Source organism: Schistocerca gregaria, chromosome X (assembly GCF_023897955.1).
Source record: "Schistocerca gregaria isolate iqSchGreg1 chromosome X, iqSchGreg1.2, whole genome shotgun sequence".
NCBI classification, from domain to species: Eukaryota; Metazoa; Arthropoda; class Insecta; order Orthoptera; family Acrididae; genus Schistocerca; species Schistocerca gregaria.
Genome location: NC_064931.1, coordinates 407,857,009 through 407,877,972, shown reverse-complemented (window position 1 = coordinate 407,877,972; position 20,964 = coordinate 407,857,009). Strand labels below are relative to the sequence as shown.

The 20,964-nt window shown below is 39.8% G+C and overlaps 1 protein-coding gene across 5 annotated transcripts in view; it reads left to right on the top strand.

The window, feature by feature from the left end:
• Window positions 1–20,432, top strand: part of LOC126297752 (pancreatic triacylglycerol lipase-like) — a 456,502-nt gene extending 436,070 nt beyond the window's left edge. For all 5 annotated transcript variants that reach the window (XM_049988926.1, XM_049988923.1, XM_049988925.1 and 2 more), the window contains one exon: window positions 15,158–20,432. In XM_049988926.1, coding sequence (XP_049844883.1) covers window positions 15,158–15,272 — 115 coding nt within the window. In that variant the 3' untranslated portion in view covers window positions 15,273–20,432. The remainder of the gene's footprint in view (window positions 1–15,157) is intronic.
• Window positions 20,433–20,964: the final 532 nt, after the last annotated feature.

The window sequence follows — 20,964 nt, the reverse complement described above, 5'->3', positions numbered from 1 at the left end:
CTATACTTAATTTACTCCTCAGAACAATAACTACACTAGCTACTCATCTCCTTTGTCACAGTTGAGCACTACACACAAGAAGACAAACAAGACTCACAATGCACAACTAAACAAAATTAATCCTTCCGCCTTGTTATTTCCCAGCAACACTCTCTACAATTGTGCACTGCGTGACCAAACTGTCTACAAATTGAACATTCTACTGGTACAAACTTTGTGCATGGCTCCCCATGCCCTGTTAAAATACACACAGTACATCTGACTGGTACCAAGTACGTTTCCCAACTGTTTCCCTTAAACTCGGATAAATCTGATGTTTCCGCAGGTCTCACAAAGTGCACTCCCAACAAAGAACGTGCATCCATAGTTATTAATAAAAATCCCCTCGTGCACGTACCACAAGGCTGCGTATAGTCGACAGTTCTGACTGCAACTCTGTCAGTCCTGCAGTGGCGGTGTCGACGACTCCAGATACCAGATCTGCAGGCCAGTGCTGTAGTGGGTGGTTCTAACACTTCTGGTACCAAATCCGAAGGTGGTGGGCGCGAGGACTTCTGACACCAAATCTGTAAGCACCCCGGTGGTCCCGGTCGCCTATGGTGGACTGGAAGCCTAGCGGTGACCTCTCCAGTTGTCAGGATGCTAGGAAATGACTGTGGACACATAAGAAACGCCAAAGAAACATTATTAATTCACGACACCCTTATTCCTGCTGAGTAAAATGTGGCCCGCGTAACACAGGCTGGCTGAGCTTGGTGATATCAGTGACATTCCCCGAGTCCTCGCTGACTCGGAGCGATGTCACCAGCTCCGGCCTGCACCAGTCTTGCTAGTGCAGCACCGTGTGCTGTGATGTAGTGGTGGAATGTCCTTACTTTGGCCACGCGTGGCTGGCTGGCTGGCCGGCTCGGTGGCGGACAGCAGCCCGCTGCACGTAGGAGGCTCCAGGTTGGAGTCCCGGCACTGTCGGCACGAGAAGCATTCTCGTAGTGCGGAGTGTACTGTATCCCACTCCATCTTCTTCCCTGCTCCTCCTCTTGGCTCGTCCGCGGTGGACAGGCGGAACGGGCTGCAATGCATCAGTGTCGTCGGCTCACTCGGTTGTCACGGCGGATGCACAGGGCCTAGGCCCTGCATAATCTCTGATGACAGCTCACTGATGTGGTCAGGATTGGCGGCAAGCAAGTCTGCTGCGATATCTGCTAATCCTGGTTTGATGATTGACAGCGGCAGCAGAGAGGACCAGAGCTGGCACTGTCCCCTCACGTCTGCTGCTGAATGGGCCGCTCTTACTGCAACATCTCCTTAATAAAGATTAACATGTCGATCACCGAGTTCAGTGCTATGCAGCGACCCAGTACACATATAACAGCAAGTCTAACTGCAAATGCCTTGTTGCTATCAAAGCTGGCGTATTTAAAGGAAGCACGAGCGATGTCCTGAAGTCATGCGCTTTTGTAAAGAACGCATTTGTTCCACTTATGCTGCTGATTTATCTGTCATACTCGCCCCTTAGGTGTTCTTGTGACAGAGTTACATGTTGTTATGGCAGACTTACGCAAAGTTATGAAATGCAGTACAGCTGACGCTATACCTCTGTCTTACACTCTACGAACATCTCCGTCTAACACAAGCCCGCGTGCTAAGCAATTCTCTGTCGCCTGTTGTGTGTAACCAGGCCACTGACCCTGCGTGACGACACATTCCGATACATCTACATTTACATTCATACTCAACAAGCCACCAACGGTGTGTAGCGGATGGCACTTTATGTGCCACTGTCATTACCTTCCTTTTCTGTTCCAGTCGTGTATGGTTCGTGGGAAGAACGACTGTCTGAAAGCCTCCTTGCACGCTCGAATCTCTCTAATTTTACATTCGTGATCTCCATGGGAGGTATAAGTAGGGGGAAGCAGTATATTCGATACCTCATCCAGAAACGCACCTTCTGGAAACCTGGCGAGCAAGCTACATCGCGATGCAGACCGTCTCTCTTGCAGAGTCTGCCACTTGAGTTTGCTAAACATCCCCGTAATGCTATGATGGTTACCAAATAACCCTGTGATGAAACGCGCCACTCTTCTTTGGATCTTCTCTATCTCCTCCGTCAACCCAATCTGGTACGGATCCCACACTGATGAGCAATGCTCAAGTATAGGTCGAACGAGTGATTTGTTAGCTACCTCCTTTGTTGATGGACTACATTTTCTAAGGACTCTCCCAATGAATCTCAACGTGGTACCCGCCTTACCAACAATTAATTTTATGTGATCATTCCATTTCAAATCGTTCCGCACGCATACTCCCAGATATTTAACAGAAGTAACTGCTGCCAGTGTTTGTTCTGCTATCATATAATCATACAATAAAGGATTCTTCTTTCTGTGTACTCGCTATACATTACATTTGTCTATGTTAAGGGTCAATTGCCACTCCCTACACCAAGTGCCTATCCGCTGCAGATCTTCCTGCATTTCGCTACAATTTTCTAATGCTGCAACTTCTCTGTGTACTACAGCATTATCCGCGAAAAGCCGCATGGAACTTCCAACACTATCTACTAGGTCATTTATATATATTGTGAAAAGCAGTGGTCCCATAACACTCCCCTGTGGCACGCCAGAGGTTACTGTAACGTCTGTAGACGTCTCTCCATTGATAACAACATGCTGTGTTCTGTTTGCTAAAAACTCTACAATCCAGCCACACAGCTGCTCTGATATTCCGTAGGCTCTTACTTTGTTTATCAGGTGACAGTGCGGAACTGTATCGAACACCTTCAGGAAGTCTAGGAAAATAGCATCTACCTGGGAGCCTGTATCTAATAATTTCTGGGTCTCATGAACAAATAAAGTGAGTTGGGTCTCACACGATCGCTGTTTCCGGAATCCATGTTGATTCCTACAGAGTAGATTCTGGGTTTCCAAAAACTACATGATACTCGAGCAAAAAACATGTTCTAAAATTCTACAACAGATAGACGTCAGAGATATAGGTCTATAGTTTTGCGCATCTGCTCGATGACCCTTTTTGAAGACTGGGACTACCTGTGCTCTTTTCCAATCATTTGGAACCTTCCGTTCCTCTAGAGTCTTGGCGGTACACGGCTGTTAGAAGGGGGGCAAGTTCTTTCGCGTACTCTGTGTAGAATCGAATTGGTATTCCGTCAGGTCCAGTGGACTTTCCTCTGTTGAGTGATTTCATTGCTTTTCTATTCCTTGGAGACTTATTTTGATGTCACCCATTTTTCATTTGTGCGAGAATTTAGAGAAGGAACTGCAGTGCGGTCTTCCTCTGTGAAACAGCTTTGGAAAAAGGTGTGTAGTATTTCAGCTTTACGCGTGTCATCCTCTGTTTCAAAGCCATCATCATCCCGGAGTGTCTGGATATGCTGTTTCGAGCCACTTACTGATTTAACGTAAGACCAGAACTTCATAGGATTTTCTGTCAAGTCGGTACATAGAATTTTACTTTCGAATTCACAAACCGCTTCACGCATAGCCCTCCTTATGCTAACTTTCACATCGTTTAGCTTCTGTTTGTCTGAGAGGTTTTGTCTGCGTTTACACTTGGAGTGAAGCTCTCTTTGCTTTCGCAGTAGTTTCATAACTCTGTTGTTGAACCACGGTGGGTTTTTCCCGTCCCTCACAGTTTTACTCAGCACGTACCTGTCTAAAACGCATTTTACAATTGCCTTAAACTTTTTCCATAAACACTCAGCAGTGACAGTGTCGGAACAGAAATTTTCGTTTTGATCTGTTAGGTAGTCTCAAATCTGCCTTCTATTACTCTTGCTAAACAGATAAACCTTCCTCCCTTTTTTTTATATTCCTATTTTCTTCCCTATTCAGGCATGCTGCAACGGCCTTATGATGACTGATTCCCTGTTATGCACTTACAGAGTCGAAAAGTTCGGGTCTGTTTGTTATCAGTAGGTCCAAGATGTTATCTCCATGAGTCGGTGTTCTGTTTAATTGCTCGAGGTAATTTTCGGATAGTACACTCAGTATAATGTCACTCGATGCTCTGTCCCTACCACCGGTCCTAAAGATCTGAGTATCCCAGTCTATATCTGGTAAATTGAAATCTCCACCTAAGACTATAACATGCTGAGAAAATTTATGTGAAATGTATTTTCTTGCAGCTGTTCTGCCACTAATGCTGCTGAGTCGGGAGGTCAGTAAAAGGAGCCAATTATTAACCTAGCTTGGTTGTTGAGTGTAACCTCCACCCATAATATTTCACAGGAACTATCCACTTCTACTTCACTACAGGATAATCTACTACTAACAGCGACAAACACGTCACCACCGGTTGCATGCAATCTATCCTTTCTAAACACTGTCTGTGCCTTTGTAAAAATTTCGGCTGAATTTATCTCTGGCTTCAGCCAGCTTTCTGTACCTATAACGATTTCAGCTTTGGTGCTTTCTATCAGCGCTTGAAGTTCCGGTACATTACCAATGCAGCTTTGACAGTTTACAATTACAATACCAATTGCTGCTTGGTCCCCGCATGTCCTGACTTTGCCCCGAACCCTTTGAGGCTGTTGCCCTTTCTGTACTTGCCCGAGGCCATCTAACCTAAAAAACCGCCCAGTCCACGCCACACAGCCCCTCCTGCTACCCGTGTAGCCGCTTGCTGCGTGTAGTGGACTCCTGACCTATCCAGCAGAACCCGAAACCCCATCACCCTATGGCGCAAGTCGAGGAATCTGCAGCCCACACGGTCGCAGAACCGTCTCAGCCTCTGATTCAGACCCTCCACTCGGCTCTGTACCAAAGGTCCGCAGTCAGTCCTGTCGATGATGCTGCAGATGGTGAGCTCTGCTTTCATCCCGCTAGTGAGACTGGCAGTCTTCACCAAATCAGATAGCCGCCGGAAGCCAGAGAGGATTTCCTCCGATCCATAGCGACACACATCATTGGTGCAGACATGAGCGACTACCCTCAGATGGGTGCACCCTGTACTCTTCATGGCAACCGGAAGGACCCTTTCCACATCTGGAATGACTCCCCCCAGTATGCACACGGAGTACACATTGGTTTTCTTCCCCTCTCTTGCTGCCATATCCCTAAGGGCCCCCATTATGCACCTGACATTGGAGCTCCCAACTACCAGTAAGCCCATCCTCTGCGACTACCCAGATCTTGCAGACTGAGGGGCAACCTCTGGAACAGGACAAGCAGACATCTCCGGCCGAACATCAGTATCAGCCGGAGACAGAGCCTGAAACCGGTTTGTCAGACAAACTGGAGAGGCCTTCCGTTCAGCCCTCCGGAATGTCTTTCGCCCCCTACCACACCTCGAGACGACCTCCCACTCTACGACAGGTGAGGGATCAGCCTCAATGTGGGCAGTATCCTGGGTAGCCACAGTCGTAGTCCGATCGGAGGATGTGTGGGACGAGCTGGCCGTCCCTGACAAACCCCCATCCGGACCCCCACAGTGATGCCCATTGGCAACAGCCTCGAGCTGTGTGACCGAAGCCAACACTGCCTGAAGCTGGGAACGAAGGGATGCCAACTCAGCCTGCATCCGAACACAGCAGTTGCAGTCCCTATCCATGCTAAAAACTATTGTGCAAAGAATGTCTGAATTAATCTACAGAGAGCACAAACAATTCGACACAAAATTTAAACAGTTATTAAAATACAAGAGTGCCTAGTAAATGCAGTAATGCTGCTACTTGCGCACTGCTGACACACTGCTTGGCGGCGGACGGAGACTACGCGATTTTACGCTATTCACGTATTAAAAACGCGATGCTACAACTCTCAAGTACTATAATATGCCCGAAATTTATGAATTAAGCAATGCAAGTACCAAAAACACGCAAAGAAATTAAGAATTAAGCTATGTAACAAATGAGTGAGCTAGGAGTATACGACTTGCTGCTGCAGCTGCTTATCCAATGGCGGCAGCGAGCACACTGACTGACCAACCAACACTGGCCGTTCAACACAAAACAGAAGACTGATGACTACGCGAATTTACACTATTCAGGTACTAAAATGCGATGCTACAAATCTCAAGTACTATAATATGCCCGAAATTTATGAATTAAACAATGCAAGTACCAAAAACACGCAAAGAAATACATGTGCAATCCTCTTACCTCTTGGTTAACCTACTGCCTCTTACTCTCGGTATAGGCTACGAAACTTTGACAATATTCCACGTTTCCAACTCTTTACTATTCTGCGACACTACAATACTCTCTGTATCTTAATGTACAATGATGGAAAAAAATCTCAACATCAAGAAATGATTAATGCAGAGTAATGAAATTTTGGGACTATAATTATCTACGTAACATATTTAAATGATTAATGTTGCAAGATCACAGGTTAATGTAGGCACAAGAAAAACAATTGCATATGTGAAACACTGGTGCATGAATAACTGTTGTATCTGGCAGAATGTTGAACGCAAGCATGCAAACATGTATGCTTTGTGTTGTTTAGATACTGGATGTCAGTTTTTGAACTGGAGTTCAGTGCATGTTGTAATTGGTTGATCAATACATGGATGGTTAATGCTGGTTGTGGATAACACTGGAGTTGTCATCTGGTTGTGTCCCATACATGCTTGATTGGAGACAGATCTGGTGATTCAGCAGGCCATGGCAATGTGTCGACACTCTGTAAGGCATGTTGGGTTACAACAGTGGTATTTGGTTGGAAAACAGTCCTTGGAGTGCTTTTCATGAATTGCAGCACAACAGGTTAAATTACTAGACTGAAAAACAAATTTGCAGTCAGAATGTATGGGATAACCATGAGATCATGCTGTCATAATCTACCCTCCATTGAGATCTCACCTGACACTACTGCAGTCACAAACGGCAGTGGTTTGGGGTCAGTAGAATGTATGCTACAGGGCATCTGTCTTGGAGCTGTCCTTGAAGTACCTGATTGTGAACAGTTTTCTGTGTCACTGTGGTGCCAACAGCTGCTTGAATTGCTGCTACAGATGTGGTATAGTGCGCCACAGCCATACAATGATCTCAATGGGCTTTCCTCTCTGTAATGCTATGTAGCATTCCAGAGCCCAGTTTTCTTCCAATTGTACCTTTCCATGACAACTGCTGCCAGAAATCCAGTACAGTGGCTACATTATAGCCAGGTATTTCTGCAATATCATGGAAGGAACATCCAGCTTCTTGTATCTTGATTACATGACCTTGTTCAAACTCTTTGAGCTGTTGATAATTGTGTCTTCACTGTCGTAAAAGCATTCATGGCTAACATCAGCTCACTATGTCAAGTCTCAAACGTAACTAATGCTTATGACCATTACAGCACATATTTAAAGTAAACCTGATTTTCATCCTCATAATCGTACTACTAGTGCCACTCTTATGTGACTGGCATGAAATTTGAATAAAGTCATCTTCCAGATGTAGAAACACACCTACTAACTTTTGTTTATCTTGCACAACTCCTTTTTTTGTGCCAGGCGTTTTTTTCTGTCAGTGTACAGTCCCTGACCAATTTATTAGATGCACTACAATTTTTAAGCAAATTTTGATTTATGCCTAATGAAATTTGTTTTTTTAATACATAAATTATGAGAAAATTATTATGTGTAGTCTACTTCATACTAAGATGCTACAACAAGTAAATAAAATGTAGTATTTGTTGAAAATGTTTTATTTCAGTAATTACAACAAAAATTAAAATATTGTAAAAGTGAAAACATTAGTTTTAATATCTTGTTGAGCCACCTTTTGCAGCTATGAGAGCCTTAATACGACGTGGCATGCTGTTGATGCAGGACTGTACTGTGTCTCACATTTGTGGATGATGATACCAGACATGGATGATTTTCTCTAAGAGCTGTGTTTTTGTCGTGAAAACATATTCTGCCATGTCCCTCTTCAGTAGTTCCCATACATTTTCTATGGGGTTCATGTCGGGACTTATTACCTGGCCGGTCTAACAGAGGGATACTTTTTTCCTTCAGAAAGGATTTAACTGACCTGTCTGTTTGACAGGGAACTAAAAATAAATCATTCCCCATTTGGGAACCATTCTCTGAGCTGTGGTATTGACTGATTTTGCAGGACTTTCTTGTACTGGTCTTGCCTCATTATGCCTTTAACCACATAAAGACATCCTGTACCCTTGCCACAGGTGACAGACCAAATCATCACCTTATTTGCATATTTTATGGTCTGAATATTGCAGTCGCAATGAAATTTTTCTCCTGTTCGATGGCACACGTACTGAGATTTGTTAGTCAAAATTTCAAACACGCTTTCATTGCTGAAGCATACCTGCAAAAATCAAGAAACATAATTAATGTACTATGAATAAATGTACATAGGTTACATCATAGTGTAAATAATAATTTTAAAGTTAAATTACCAGTCTACAGAAGTCCACATCCTTATGACACCACTGTTTAGTCCACTTCAGATGCTTCGCTTTCATTGTGGCTGTTAACTTTGGTTTTCTAGTGGGTTGACAGGCCTTGAAATCAATATCCCATCAACTTTCTGCAAGCAGTGCATTCAGATGCAGTCACATTAGCCTGTTCCAGTTGAGATTTTATCTGTTTCGTTGTTGCAAATCTGTTTTCTATGCAAATTCTTTTGAGAAATCTTTCTGTCCTTTAGGTGAAAATTAGTTTTCTTCCATATTTACTCTCCCATCTGGGGCTCAGTTCTTCACCTGCATCAATTTTCTTCTTTATGCACCTCACACTAGCTTTTGACATTTCCAACCTTTGTGAAATTTCCCGATTGGAATACATTTTTGTATTAACAAGGGCTTTGACCTCAGAATTTTTATGTGGTGAAATGTCCCCTCTTTTACCCATTGTTAAAATTCACAATTAATAATACATGGCTGTTAAACAGTCAGTTGTGATGTCAATATTATGAAATTGATAATCAAAGCAAACAAAGTATTACACCAGTTACACGCAAGAACGCCACTGAACAGGTCCTTTCCTCTACGCTGTACTCTGCACATTGATAACTGCAATAAGTCAACAATCCAATGTCACTTAGCAACAATAGATACAAAATTCAACAATGTAATAAGTGCCCTGAATAACTGTCATAAATTTTCCGATTAATTGCATTAAATATATTACTCAACATGTAATTATTACAAATAACATTAAAAATGTGCAGTGCATCTAATAATTTGACCAGGGACTATAGTTGAAGATACAACTACCCCACAGATTTTATTTAAAAGAAAATTTCCTGGGCAGTATCCTCCTCTCACATTCTGACTAATTCACTTCCTTCTTCCAGCAATCAAGGTTTGGATGGTACGGGTTGACGAGAACAGTGCTTCTGAAGCTTTTGGCAGTGGGAAGTGTAGTAGTCAGAGGATGAGAAGAGGATACTGCGCAGGAGATTTATTTGTGAGTGAGATCTGTGGGGTGGCTGTGACAGACGAGAGCCTGGAAGAGAGAGTTGGTGTAGTTGTTGAGAGAATTAGTGTGGAGCAGAGGCATTTGCTGCAAATGCCTCAGCTGTAGGAAAGGGAGGTTTTGATGTGAAAGAGGTGGCAGCTGTTAAAATGTAGATATTGCAGCTATATGATAATTTTATATAGACTGAATTTGGAATGTTAGAGTCAGTGAGGTGGGAGTTAACATCAAGGAAAATAGCTTTGAATCTGGAAAATGGCTAGATGAATTTGAGTTGAGGACACAGATTTGTCTACCTTCATCCTCAATGCAAGTGAGTTCCTCTCATCCTGTGGTCTGAGTGACCTGCCCTTGCTCTTAACATACTTTTACATGTGTGAGACTTATACTGTGGAAATTGGCGAAAAGATTGCTTATCATACAAATATACACAACAATTAAATTTACACGCCTATTTACAACACATGTGATAGAATGTATATGTAGGTCAAATACTCCTCTTAGCACTAAAATAAAATATAACAGTCTAGATTTGTTAAAAAGTGCAGTTGACTATCATCATTCTGCAGTTCCTGCTCCACACACAGCCACTGTCCATCAATATGGCTGTAGGTCTAAAACCAGTCACCTTTTAATAAATGTGCCTTGTGATCTAGAGAGTTATAATTTATTGCAAAGATTATATGTTGGTCACTGATTTCTCCAACAACATTTTCAAAAATAACTCCTCTTAGCAGCTGATTTTGTGTATGTCCTCTGTGACACATGTAAATATTCCTGAACCTTTTCGGTTTCAAGGAGCTTTGTCTCAACATCCAAACTAAATATATGTTTGTTTGCATCTGTTAGTTCCAATTTATATATATATAATCCAGCTATAAAATATTTGTCATTCACTTTGCAACACCCTATTAAAACAAAAGAGTACTTACAGTGCTTAGACTGAAACAATTTATGGTGTGATTAGCAGTGTGTGTGAATGTATGTTGGAGGTGAGAAAGGTGAGGGGGGCAGAGAGGGTTGCAGGAAAGTAAATTAAGTGCATAACAAACATTTAAAAAATGTTAAGTAAATGTTGAACATCCAGTTCCTTTGTCTTGTATTCATAATTGCTGATTTTGAGAAGGAGAATTTAAATGTGGTGTTATAAGTACCTGAATCTATACAGCTGTGCAGGAATTTGTCTGTGACATTTCATCCTCAGTGAAACTTTAGCTTTTGTGTACTTAAACTGATTGGTCTACCTGAATTGTGTGAGCTTCTCAAGTGACTGGACTGGGTTATCGTTGAGGCAGATATAACTGGTACATGGATAACCCTGAAAAAGTTGTGTGCTGGAGACCCATCACTTCCTCAAAACTGTCCATTAATAGCATCTAGTGAACAGCATATACTCCCTCACCCTTTCAGAGACCTCTAGAGAACCCTCCTGGCTGACTTATTTTGATTCTCTTTGCTTAACTCACTTGTGTACAATGACGGGCATACCCGTCGTCATACTGACTTGCACTTACGTACAATGATGGGTACAGCTGTCACCCTGCATTTGCCTTGTTGTGTGGTGCTTTGGCATGTAGTGGATCACTGTTGGTTCTAATTTTAGTCCAGGCAGCATGTTAATAGATGGCATGAAAATGCTCAATTGCAGGCAAATATTACAATGCAAATTAGCACATTTCTTTGGATTCAGTAATGCAACATGGCCAATCCATACGAAATACAAGCCAAGAGAATACTTCAGTTTCCTGAAGAAAAGATTTGAGTGGTACTGATGGTGGACTGGACTTTGAGAACAGTGAAAACACAGAATCAGAAGTGAGTGACAGCAGTCATTGTGTTGACAAAGAAGATTTTTCCCTCAACAGTTGAGATGATGTAGTGGAAGTACGTCAACAATTACTGATGAGTGGAACTAGGAAAATGTTTGTATACTCCATACATTACCAAGAGGAGCAGTGAAGGGGAGGTAGATGTACTATTCACAGATCCATGGACTAAAACTCATCAGTCATCAGAATAGCATGGAACTGATCAAATTTTGACACCACAATTCTCGGAGTTGGTGGCCAAGGAAACAAATTTCTTTGCAGAAATGACTGTACATGCAGAACAGTGAAGAATGGTTGACAAAGCAAACTGGTCTCCTGTGGCAGCAGATGAGATGAAGGCCCAATTTGTACTGGGTATACTTAAGTCCCAAACAAAGACATCTTCTGTAAAAGATAATTGGTAGAGAAGGAAAATAATACAGACTCCTATTTTTGGTAAAACCATGCCTTTTAGGAGATTCAAAGCCCTCTCAAGGTATCTTCAGCTTGCTACTGATTCTGCAGGTATGCATCATGATAAACTGAGGAAGATCAGGCCAGTTGTTACTCTTCTGCTTGACAGATTTCGAAGGGTGTACAAGCCTGCAATATTTTTTTGTGTTGATGAGAGTCTGATATTCAGGGGCAGATTGCCATATGTATAATACAGACTTTCAAAGAGGGCAAGATTTGGTTTGAAAATTGATAAAGTATGCTCATCTGACAATGGATACTGTTACAATTTTAAAATTTATTCAGCTCTTGAGGCAAAAAAAAAAAAGTAGTCAGCACCCCATCAAGTGAGAAACTTGTTTTGGATTTGTGTGACACTTTACTGGATGAGTGGAGAACAATATACATGGATAACCGTATTCTCCCCCACTTTGTTTCTAAAGCTATTGGAGAGGAAGACCTATGCAGTTGGAAGTGTAAGAACAGTCAGGAAGAACATGCCACCACAGTTCAAGAACTCGGTCTGGAAAGAGACGAAGTGACTTTTGCATCAGCAAATGAAGTTCTTGCTGCTGGATGGATTGAAGAAAAACCACTGCACATCCTGTCAACCATTCATGATTGACCTGAGAATGAGGAACAGCAAAAAAATGGGAAGACTAAGTTGAAACCTAATTGCATCAGCGATTACAACAAAGGAATGGATGGAGTTGATGCATGCAACAAATGCCTAGCATTATATTCTCCTATGAGGAGATATGTGAAGGGATATAAAATATATATTTTTATATGTTGGGCATGGTAATTGTCAGTGCAAGTATAGGACACAATATGATTAACGACGGTAAAAGAAGAATGAGGTTATCATCTCAACCGGGCTGAAGAAATTCTGAAAAATGTTAGACTTCCTGATTATGGGATTTGCGGACACCCAAACATAGGAACAAATCCATGAAGACTACAGAGCAGGTACTGGGGATATTTTCCCACAAAAATACTCCAACTGACAAAAAAGCAGCACTGTCTAGAAGGTGTTACAACAGAGGACAGCATGGAGAATCCTGTTTTGAGTGTGTAGAGTGCAAGATCTGCCTACACGGGGATAAGTATTTTAAGCTTTATCACACTGAGACAAACAATATATATTATTATATTTGAAAGTATAATAGAGAAATACAATAAATAGAATACTCTAATATATCTTACAGTATGTTGCTGTAAAAATGAGAAAAGTCACTGAAAAATAAGTGTACTGCTGTGTCACAACATCAATTTAAAAAAATTGTGTGCCAGTGGGTTAAAGTGACTACTGTGTTGTGATTCTTCATTTAGGAAAGTATTCTGCTGTTGTAGTGACTAGGCATATGAAGAATGTTGTAATGCCCTTTGTGAACTCACTGATAGTGATATGTACTGTTCCTGGAATATGATAGCTGAGGTTGGACTAAAAGAATTTTAAACCTGCTTTGTTCTGACAGTCTTACATTTATTTACTCCCCCACCCCTTCTTACTTCTGCAGAAGTTTGTATTGCAATTCATACTTTCTATCTTCAGAGACTCCAATCTGATCACACTGGTCACCTTGTTAGGAGGTTTTGTTGTCCTACTAAATGCATATCTGTTTTAATTGACCAAAACTGTTTACCTCTACCTGTTATTTTCATTTCTGGCATATAGAGTACTGAGAACGTCCTTAACTGCCCGAAATTGGTCTTCTCTTTCGCCCATCAGATCCTGTATGTGTTTAGATCATTATCTCTATCCACTGCTCTTAATGTCCATCTCATTTTTGCTTGAAAACCTTGCTTCTTATTAGTTTTATTTCAGCCATGTATAGCACATAGTTTGTGATTCATATTGGTAAGGACTTCTTATGTTGATGTTCACTGGTTAGTACCATGACAAAGAAATTGTCTTTATGGAGGAGATGGTGCTTTGGCTTACAAGGGGTGTGATTATCTTTATGATTAAAGTGAGAATTTAGTTCTCCTGTGAGTCATGTCTATCAAATTACTATGATAAACCTCTACAGTCTTTACACCTAACCTCTGTAAATGCTATTCTGAAGAGATACCTGACAATGAGACAGCTTCAGACTTCCATTGTGTAAAAAGTCAATAAAAAAGCTGTATGTCAGTAACACACTAGTAATGGTTCAGCTCTGTTTTTAAATATTTTATAAAAGGACTCCACTGGAAGTTATTTCAGGAAACAGGTTTTTTGCAAAAGTGTCTTTCAAAATGTAATGGTAAGCAGAGTTTTAAGTACTGGAAAATATGAAGGAGGTGGGTTACCAGCTAACAACACAGCAATGTTGAGGCTGCTGAGGACAGAGAACTACCACGTAACAGGGTTATGTAATTAATTTGAGGAGCATTCGGAAATGATTTACAGTAGTAGTTTTTTTGTACCTTATTTATTAATAAACATGAGTCGATGTACATGGGACCTCTCAATATCCTTCCCACCATCAATACACTGCTGCCACTTTCCTGACAACTTCATTGATGTGTCACAGACCTGCTGTTTGGGGATACTACACACCCACTCATGAACAGCTGCCTGCAGTTCTTTCTTGTCACAAACCTCTCAGCACATCCTTAATGTTATCAAATAAAGAATAATCATATGGAGTTAGATGCACTGAATATTGTGTGCAGCACAGCAAGGGACTCTAATAATGTCAACTTTGCAGTTGTGCCATTGCTGGTGTGAGGTCACACATTGTTATCCTGAAAGAGTGCTCCTTTTGACCACCTTTCCTGTCACCTTCGCTGAATCCTGCATCTAAGTCATGCAAGGGTGTCACAGTACGTCCTGCTGTTGACGGTTGTTTCTTGTGGAAGTTAGTCCACAGAATGAAATTTCTAGGGCCAGGGACACCCAGGATGTTCCCATTGAATGGACTAGACTTTGTTCGTAGGTGAATGGTAGTGACACCATGATTCTTCCTGTCACCAGTTCTTCCTCTAGGCCTGTGTCAAGTCCTTTGGAACCCAATATGCACACATGTTTTTCATACTAAACTCATCATGAATAATGAAATACAGGGTTGCACAACCTACACCTGTCTGCAACTTCAGTTCATCAAAGATTATGTACCTGTCAGTGACAATCAATTCAGACACAACCTCAGTGTTCCCCAGAGTCTGCAATGTTGACAGGTGACTAGCACTCATATTCTTGTATGTGGATTCCCTTTCACTAGTGAACTCAATGATCCAGTTGTAAACAGTCCTTTGTGCAGGAGTTGCTTGATAATACACTACAGTTAAATATTTATAAATAACAACAAACAAGTGCTGCCCTATTACTAGACATACTGTTCACAACTGTCATCTAGTGTCAATGTGATGTACTGGAATCAGTTCATCATCCTACAAGAGGATGTGCCTACAGTCTAAGTAGTACTTATGAAACAGAACAATTGGAAATCTTTTGTGAACACCCCTTGTAATATAATGTAACATTTTATGATGATGCAATTGTCACCCTGTTACAGCAAACGGGAATTGGAAGTGACGAGTGAACTGTGCACACCAGACAACAGGGACTATGCTGACATAGCATCACGCTCAACAGCCATTTTCTATGACAATTGTAATCATCCCAGTTGAGATCCAGACTGGCTGTGTCTGTGTAATACTACCTCCATGCAGAACACAGCCACCATTACCTGTTTATACACATATATTTTGTATCTGAATCCCTTACATGCACTCACTGTCATGTATATGATTTTGCCATCGTCCTTGGAATGAAAAAGTAAGAGCTGTATAAATTGTAGCAGTGTTTGTTGTTTACTATTGTTTTCTGTAATGTTATATGAATGTTGATTGTAAACACTGGACTGATATCACAGTTTTAGAATGAATGGTATATGTGCTTATATTGTACCTTGCTGAAAAACATCAGTAGTATACAAATATGGCCTACCATCACTGTAGACATGTAAAATATATGGTTTAGATCTGCTGAAACATTATCAGTACTGCAGAGTTCATTGTCCAGCCAAGTTTTATTTAGGAAATGTCGTGAAAGTTCAGTAGTTTTTATCTGCAGGGTGCTGCAGTACTTTTCACTTTGCTTTGTAAAAACTGTAAAAAATTACAGGGTGAAATGCATCTGTAGAGTCCAGTTGCCATCAGGATACTGTGTAATTTTTGTATTGATTTTGTTGCCTGTGAAGAAATATTATTGTGTTTATTTGAAAGTGGCACAATACCTGACTAACTTTTGTGTGTTTACTGTTTTTTGTAGCTAATTTCTACCACTTCAGTATTTACAGTAATGTAAACGAGAGTTTAACAGGGCTGCTAATGTTGGTGTGTTAGTTAGAGATGAAAATCAACTGTATTTCATGTATTTAAGTATGCTATAGTACAAAACATTGTAGTTACCATATCATTGCCATTTTTAGCCAGTAAATACTCTTCATGTGATTTATTAATCAAATTGATATTGAATCAGTCATGATGATCATTTCCTTACACACATTTTACTAAAGAAAGAGATACAGATTCAGTGATGTTTTCACTGTGACTGAACTGTGTTACTATTAACAATGTGCAGTTCTGAACACTGCAATGATTTTGTAGTTGTTAAAAATAGCTTTACAGTATTGTATTGATGAAGCATGTGTATTTTATTCTTGGTAACAGATTTGTTACCATTTTGTGTTATTTTATTGTTTTGTTGAAATATGTACTGAAATTGTTATTTTTTAATTTAAATTTTAAATAGTTTAATTTTATACTCAGTCACATCATAAATGATGTAAGGCCTGTGATTTTTATCCTGTTGTTGAACAATATATGATAAACTAATTGTGATATTGTGTGATGAATATACATATATTCAGTCATAATCTATGTCTCTTGAACTACTTATATCTCCTCCAGTCACTGCTCAATACGTTTTATATTTCCTGTTTTCTTCATGTGGTTTTCAGACCATGGCATCATTTATCTAATAATTAGCATATTAGACTAATTTGGTCACAATTACAAGTACAGAAAGTAACTGAAAATACCTTTGCTGTGTATGTATGGTTTGCCTAATACTGCCCCATCAGCTGGTGAAAATTTTGATGACTAGGTTAGTTTGCATTAGCTACACGTATGAATGACAGGTGTTGGCACCTGCTCAGATTTGTGGGAAACTAATTATGGAATAATAGTTCTCACCATTAAATTGTTCTCAATTGTTGATAAATGAGATATCTGGTAGGAAGCTGATATTATGACACTGAATCCATGCCTGTGCATTTCATTTGTTACCTCTCTGTCCTAATACAATGTGTGTTTTGATACTTTTTTTATAGAATTTCCCACATTTTCATATATTCTGTTTGGAAGTAATTGTTTATATATCCCTTTATGTATATAAACTGAAGCGGCAACTGTAAATGTGTACCACTGCTGGGAATTGAATCCAGGTCTCCTAGATGCAGCTTTTCACTCACCACTTCAGTCTGTATATATAAAATCATATCTGTAGGAGACCAGTAAAATCTCCGAAACGGTGTCATTTCCTTTCTATATCTACATCTACATCTACGTCTACATCTACATGATTACTCTGCAATTCACATTTAACCAGAATTTCTTCGGATTTTCTACCAAATTTCGAGACAATGTTTCGTTGTGGAACCTATTAAAGGTATCTCGCATTGAAGTCTGTACCAAATTTCGCGTGTCTGTAAATTTTAGCCAATCTTCAAGATTTCGCGTTCTTCTGAGCTTCGCATGCTTTTTCTGTTGCCTCTGCAACAGCGTTCAGTGTGCTCTTTGAAATACCCATATCATTGAATCTCTCTCTCTCTCTCTCTCTCTCTCTCTCTCTCTCTCTCTCTCTCTCTCTCTCTCATATTTCGTTACATATCCTCACTACTTCTATTTGGTCCTTGTCCTGCCCTCTCATAAATGACTGGTATGCAATCCACAGGCATAACTCGGTCTCCTCTTGAATACGTATATCAGTGGTAGCTCTTTGTAGATTTCTTTTCATACATTTCTGTGTTTATGGTTACTCTCAGAACCTTCTGTATGTAATATGTCACCTTCCTTAAATGATTTACCACAAATAATATTTTTATTCTCAGACCTTATAGTCACTGCAAATTCCTGCATATGCCATAGTTTTTGTTGTTTCTGATAGACAATACATATTGATCTTCTGGAAATTACATCCTCATCGCCAATATTTGGTAGTTGTAGTTATATAAAATTTACTATACAAACACTGGAAGATGCAACTGTGTCAAAAGTTCTGTAAAATAGTTTGCCTTATGATCTTTTATGTTAAGGCAACACTTTAATATGAGCTTAATGTTGAAGTCTTTTGAAAACATGAGAGTTTCTTTTCCGTTTTATCTCATTAGATTTCCTCAATTGGAGCAGTGCAAGATTCATGTTACCACTGTCACAAGTTTGTTTTGAGATTTTTATGTTTGCTGCATTACACAGAGATAAGTAGCTTTTCAACAAATAAGTTTATTGTAGTCAACAATCACATAAATATTTCTGTGGTGGGACCAAATTGGACTCTATAATCATTTTCAATAGATTGTGGGATAAGCCTTTGCCAAAGGTGCTGTTAAAATGTGTCAAGCATTTTCACACACACGAGGCTCCTACCTGTCTGCTGGCAGCAGCCTTGCTCATATGATTAAACATTCACCAACCAGTATAGACTTCTGGGTTCTGTATCAATTAATTATTCTTCAGGTTTTTCATATGTTCAAGAAGATATGAAATTTGATTGTATCTTCATTAGCAGTGAGATACTTTATTGAATGCCTTTTGGAAATGTATTTAGACATATTCTATCCACCTGCTTGAGCCTATTATGTGTAAGACATTGTGTGTGAAAAAGAGCATTTTACAAGTGATATGTTCTCAACCCTTGTTGATACTCTGAGAGTAGCTTCTTTTCCCAAGGAACGTAAGGATGTTTGAGCTTAAAATGTGCCCTAGGACCTTGCGACATACAAATTTTATAAATGTTATCCCGTAGATCTGTGTGTTAGTTCTCTTAACCTTTTATAAATGTGAGTTGTCAGTGGTCAATTCAGTCATATGGAACTTTTAGCTGCAGTTCTGGTCACAGTAGGTTCTCAATAAATGTGGGCAAGGAAAGGGGACAAACCCATGCATATTCACTATAAAAAAATAATAAAAATTCTGTCTAGACCCATATTATTTGACAGTATTCCTTGGTTTGTCAAGGTCTTGTAAAATTTGAAGAAGATATATTTAGAGTGCTCTATAACTGTTTATTTTATAGCTTGCTTGTCTCTATCAGATAGTCCAGCATGAGAATGTGCCAAGAGAAAAAGGGAACACTGCTTGTAAACTTATCCAGTTTATGTTAAAAGTATTAACTGATGATTTATGTGTGTGTAATATGCAACAAGTCACTTTTCTGAATTTTAGTATGGTTTATTTTCTATACTGGTAACTAATTTTCATGCCATTATAGGCTAATAATTGGATGGATGTGTTACGGGAATATTATCTGGACCATGTGCAGCTCGATGCGATTCTTGTTGTGAATTTGTGAATATTGTCTCATGGATTTGATGACAAATTCACTCTCATAATGAGCATTTTGCAGGTTGCACCACCCCCCCCCCCCCCCCCACCACCACCACCACCACCACCACCACCACCACCACCACCACCACCACACACACAGGTTTGTGAAACCAACTGCAGCTAGCTACTGTTTATGCCCAAAATGTACACTATGAAAGTGAATTTCTAATGGACACTGTTGTTAGGCAGTATACTCACTACAGCCATAGCTTCTGGCTCCAAGTAGTCCAGATAATGTCCCTCTAACACCTCTATCTTATGATGAGTCTGCATTGTGCTGAAAACTAGTAAATGGTACAAAAAATAAAAATATCAAAATTCAAAAATGCAGTTGGTTACACCAACATAAATCACCATTTTAAAATCACATTTGCAGCTCACCCACACAGTGGACATAGAGAAAATTATTAATATTTTGTTGATGATAATAGAAATTACTTGTAACAGAATACTCATAGTATGGTGCATGTCTACCTGTACAATGCTAATTCATAACACAGTATGTAGGCTTTTGAGGTAAAATGTAGTTTGACTTCTGGTCAGTAAAATGTATTTTGACTTCTGGTGAGGCATTGCTGTCCCACAATTTTGTTATTTATCCCATCTTATTTACTGTATGACTTAGTTGCATCAACAATGCTTGTTTAGGTGTGATTCACTAAAACAAATTGTTTGCATTGTGTTCTGTGTTCTAAAGTCTTAAAATATGATCATGATATGAAATACAGACACTTCATCTGTAGACACATTGAATAAGATAAAATAATTTAGTGTAATTTTTATCACAGGATTCTCACAGAGCAAAAGCATACAAAGGCATACCACTGTCTAAGACCATTTCATGTGTACCTAATTTCTGAAGATATTCAGGGAAATGCCATGAACTACCATGTTTCCCCTTATGATCTGCCATAAAATGGTGATATAAAATTATAATGACAGTTTTCAGTGTGTTCTCTTGAAATATCCATATCATTGAATCTCTCTCTCTCTCTCTCTCTCTCTCTCTCTCTCTCTCTCTCTCTCTCTCTCTCTCTCTCTCTGTTTTTTTTAAAGCATCTCCTTTGGCAAGTTGTGTGACCAATGCTATAAGGAAGGGTCTAACTGATACCTTGTGTAAAATCTGTTCCATCTGTAAAAACATAATTTTTTACAATAAATTTTTGTCCTATATGTGCCATAAGATTGTAGCATTTTGTCTTACCATCTGGCATTGCAGAGTTTTTCTATTTGAAATTCTCAACTTGAAACTGTCAGTGACTTATGGAGAAAATTTTTCTGCTATCACATCTGAAGATAGTGTGCTGGGGCACTGCATAAAGGAATATCATGATTAATAAAATGTCTACATGAATAGGGCCTACTCATGTCAGCATTCAACATGATAGGGATTATGCAGTTTATTTGTTAAGTTTTAGTCCCAGTGTGATTAAGGTTTAAAGCTCTTAGAAAACACATTGTGAAATTGCATGCTCAGAAGCAAGCACATTACAGTGGTGCAATGATCATAGCTATGTTGGGGTATGCAGCAGACTCAAAACTGCAGTTCGTCTGACTTCCAGCACCTTGCACATGCTGCGGTTCTGGCCTTAGCAATTGATACTGAATTTCATGTAGCAGTGAGTGAGATGTTGCTCCACATTCCACATATTTGAAGCTCAATACTGCTTTTTTTCACATCATTAACTATGGCATTAACTTTCTGTTGAGT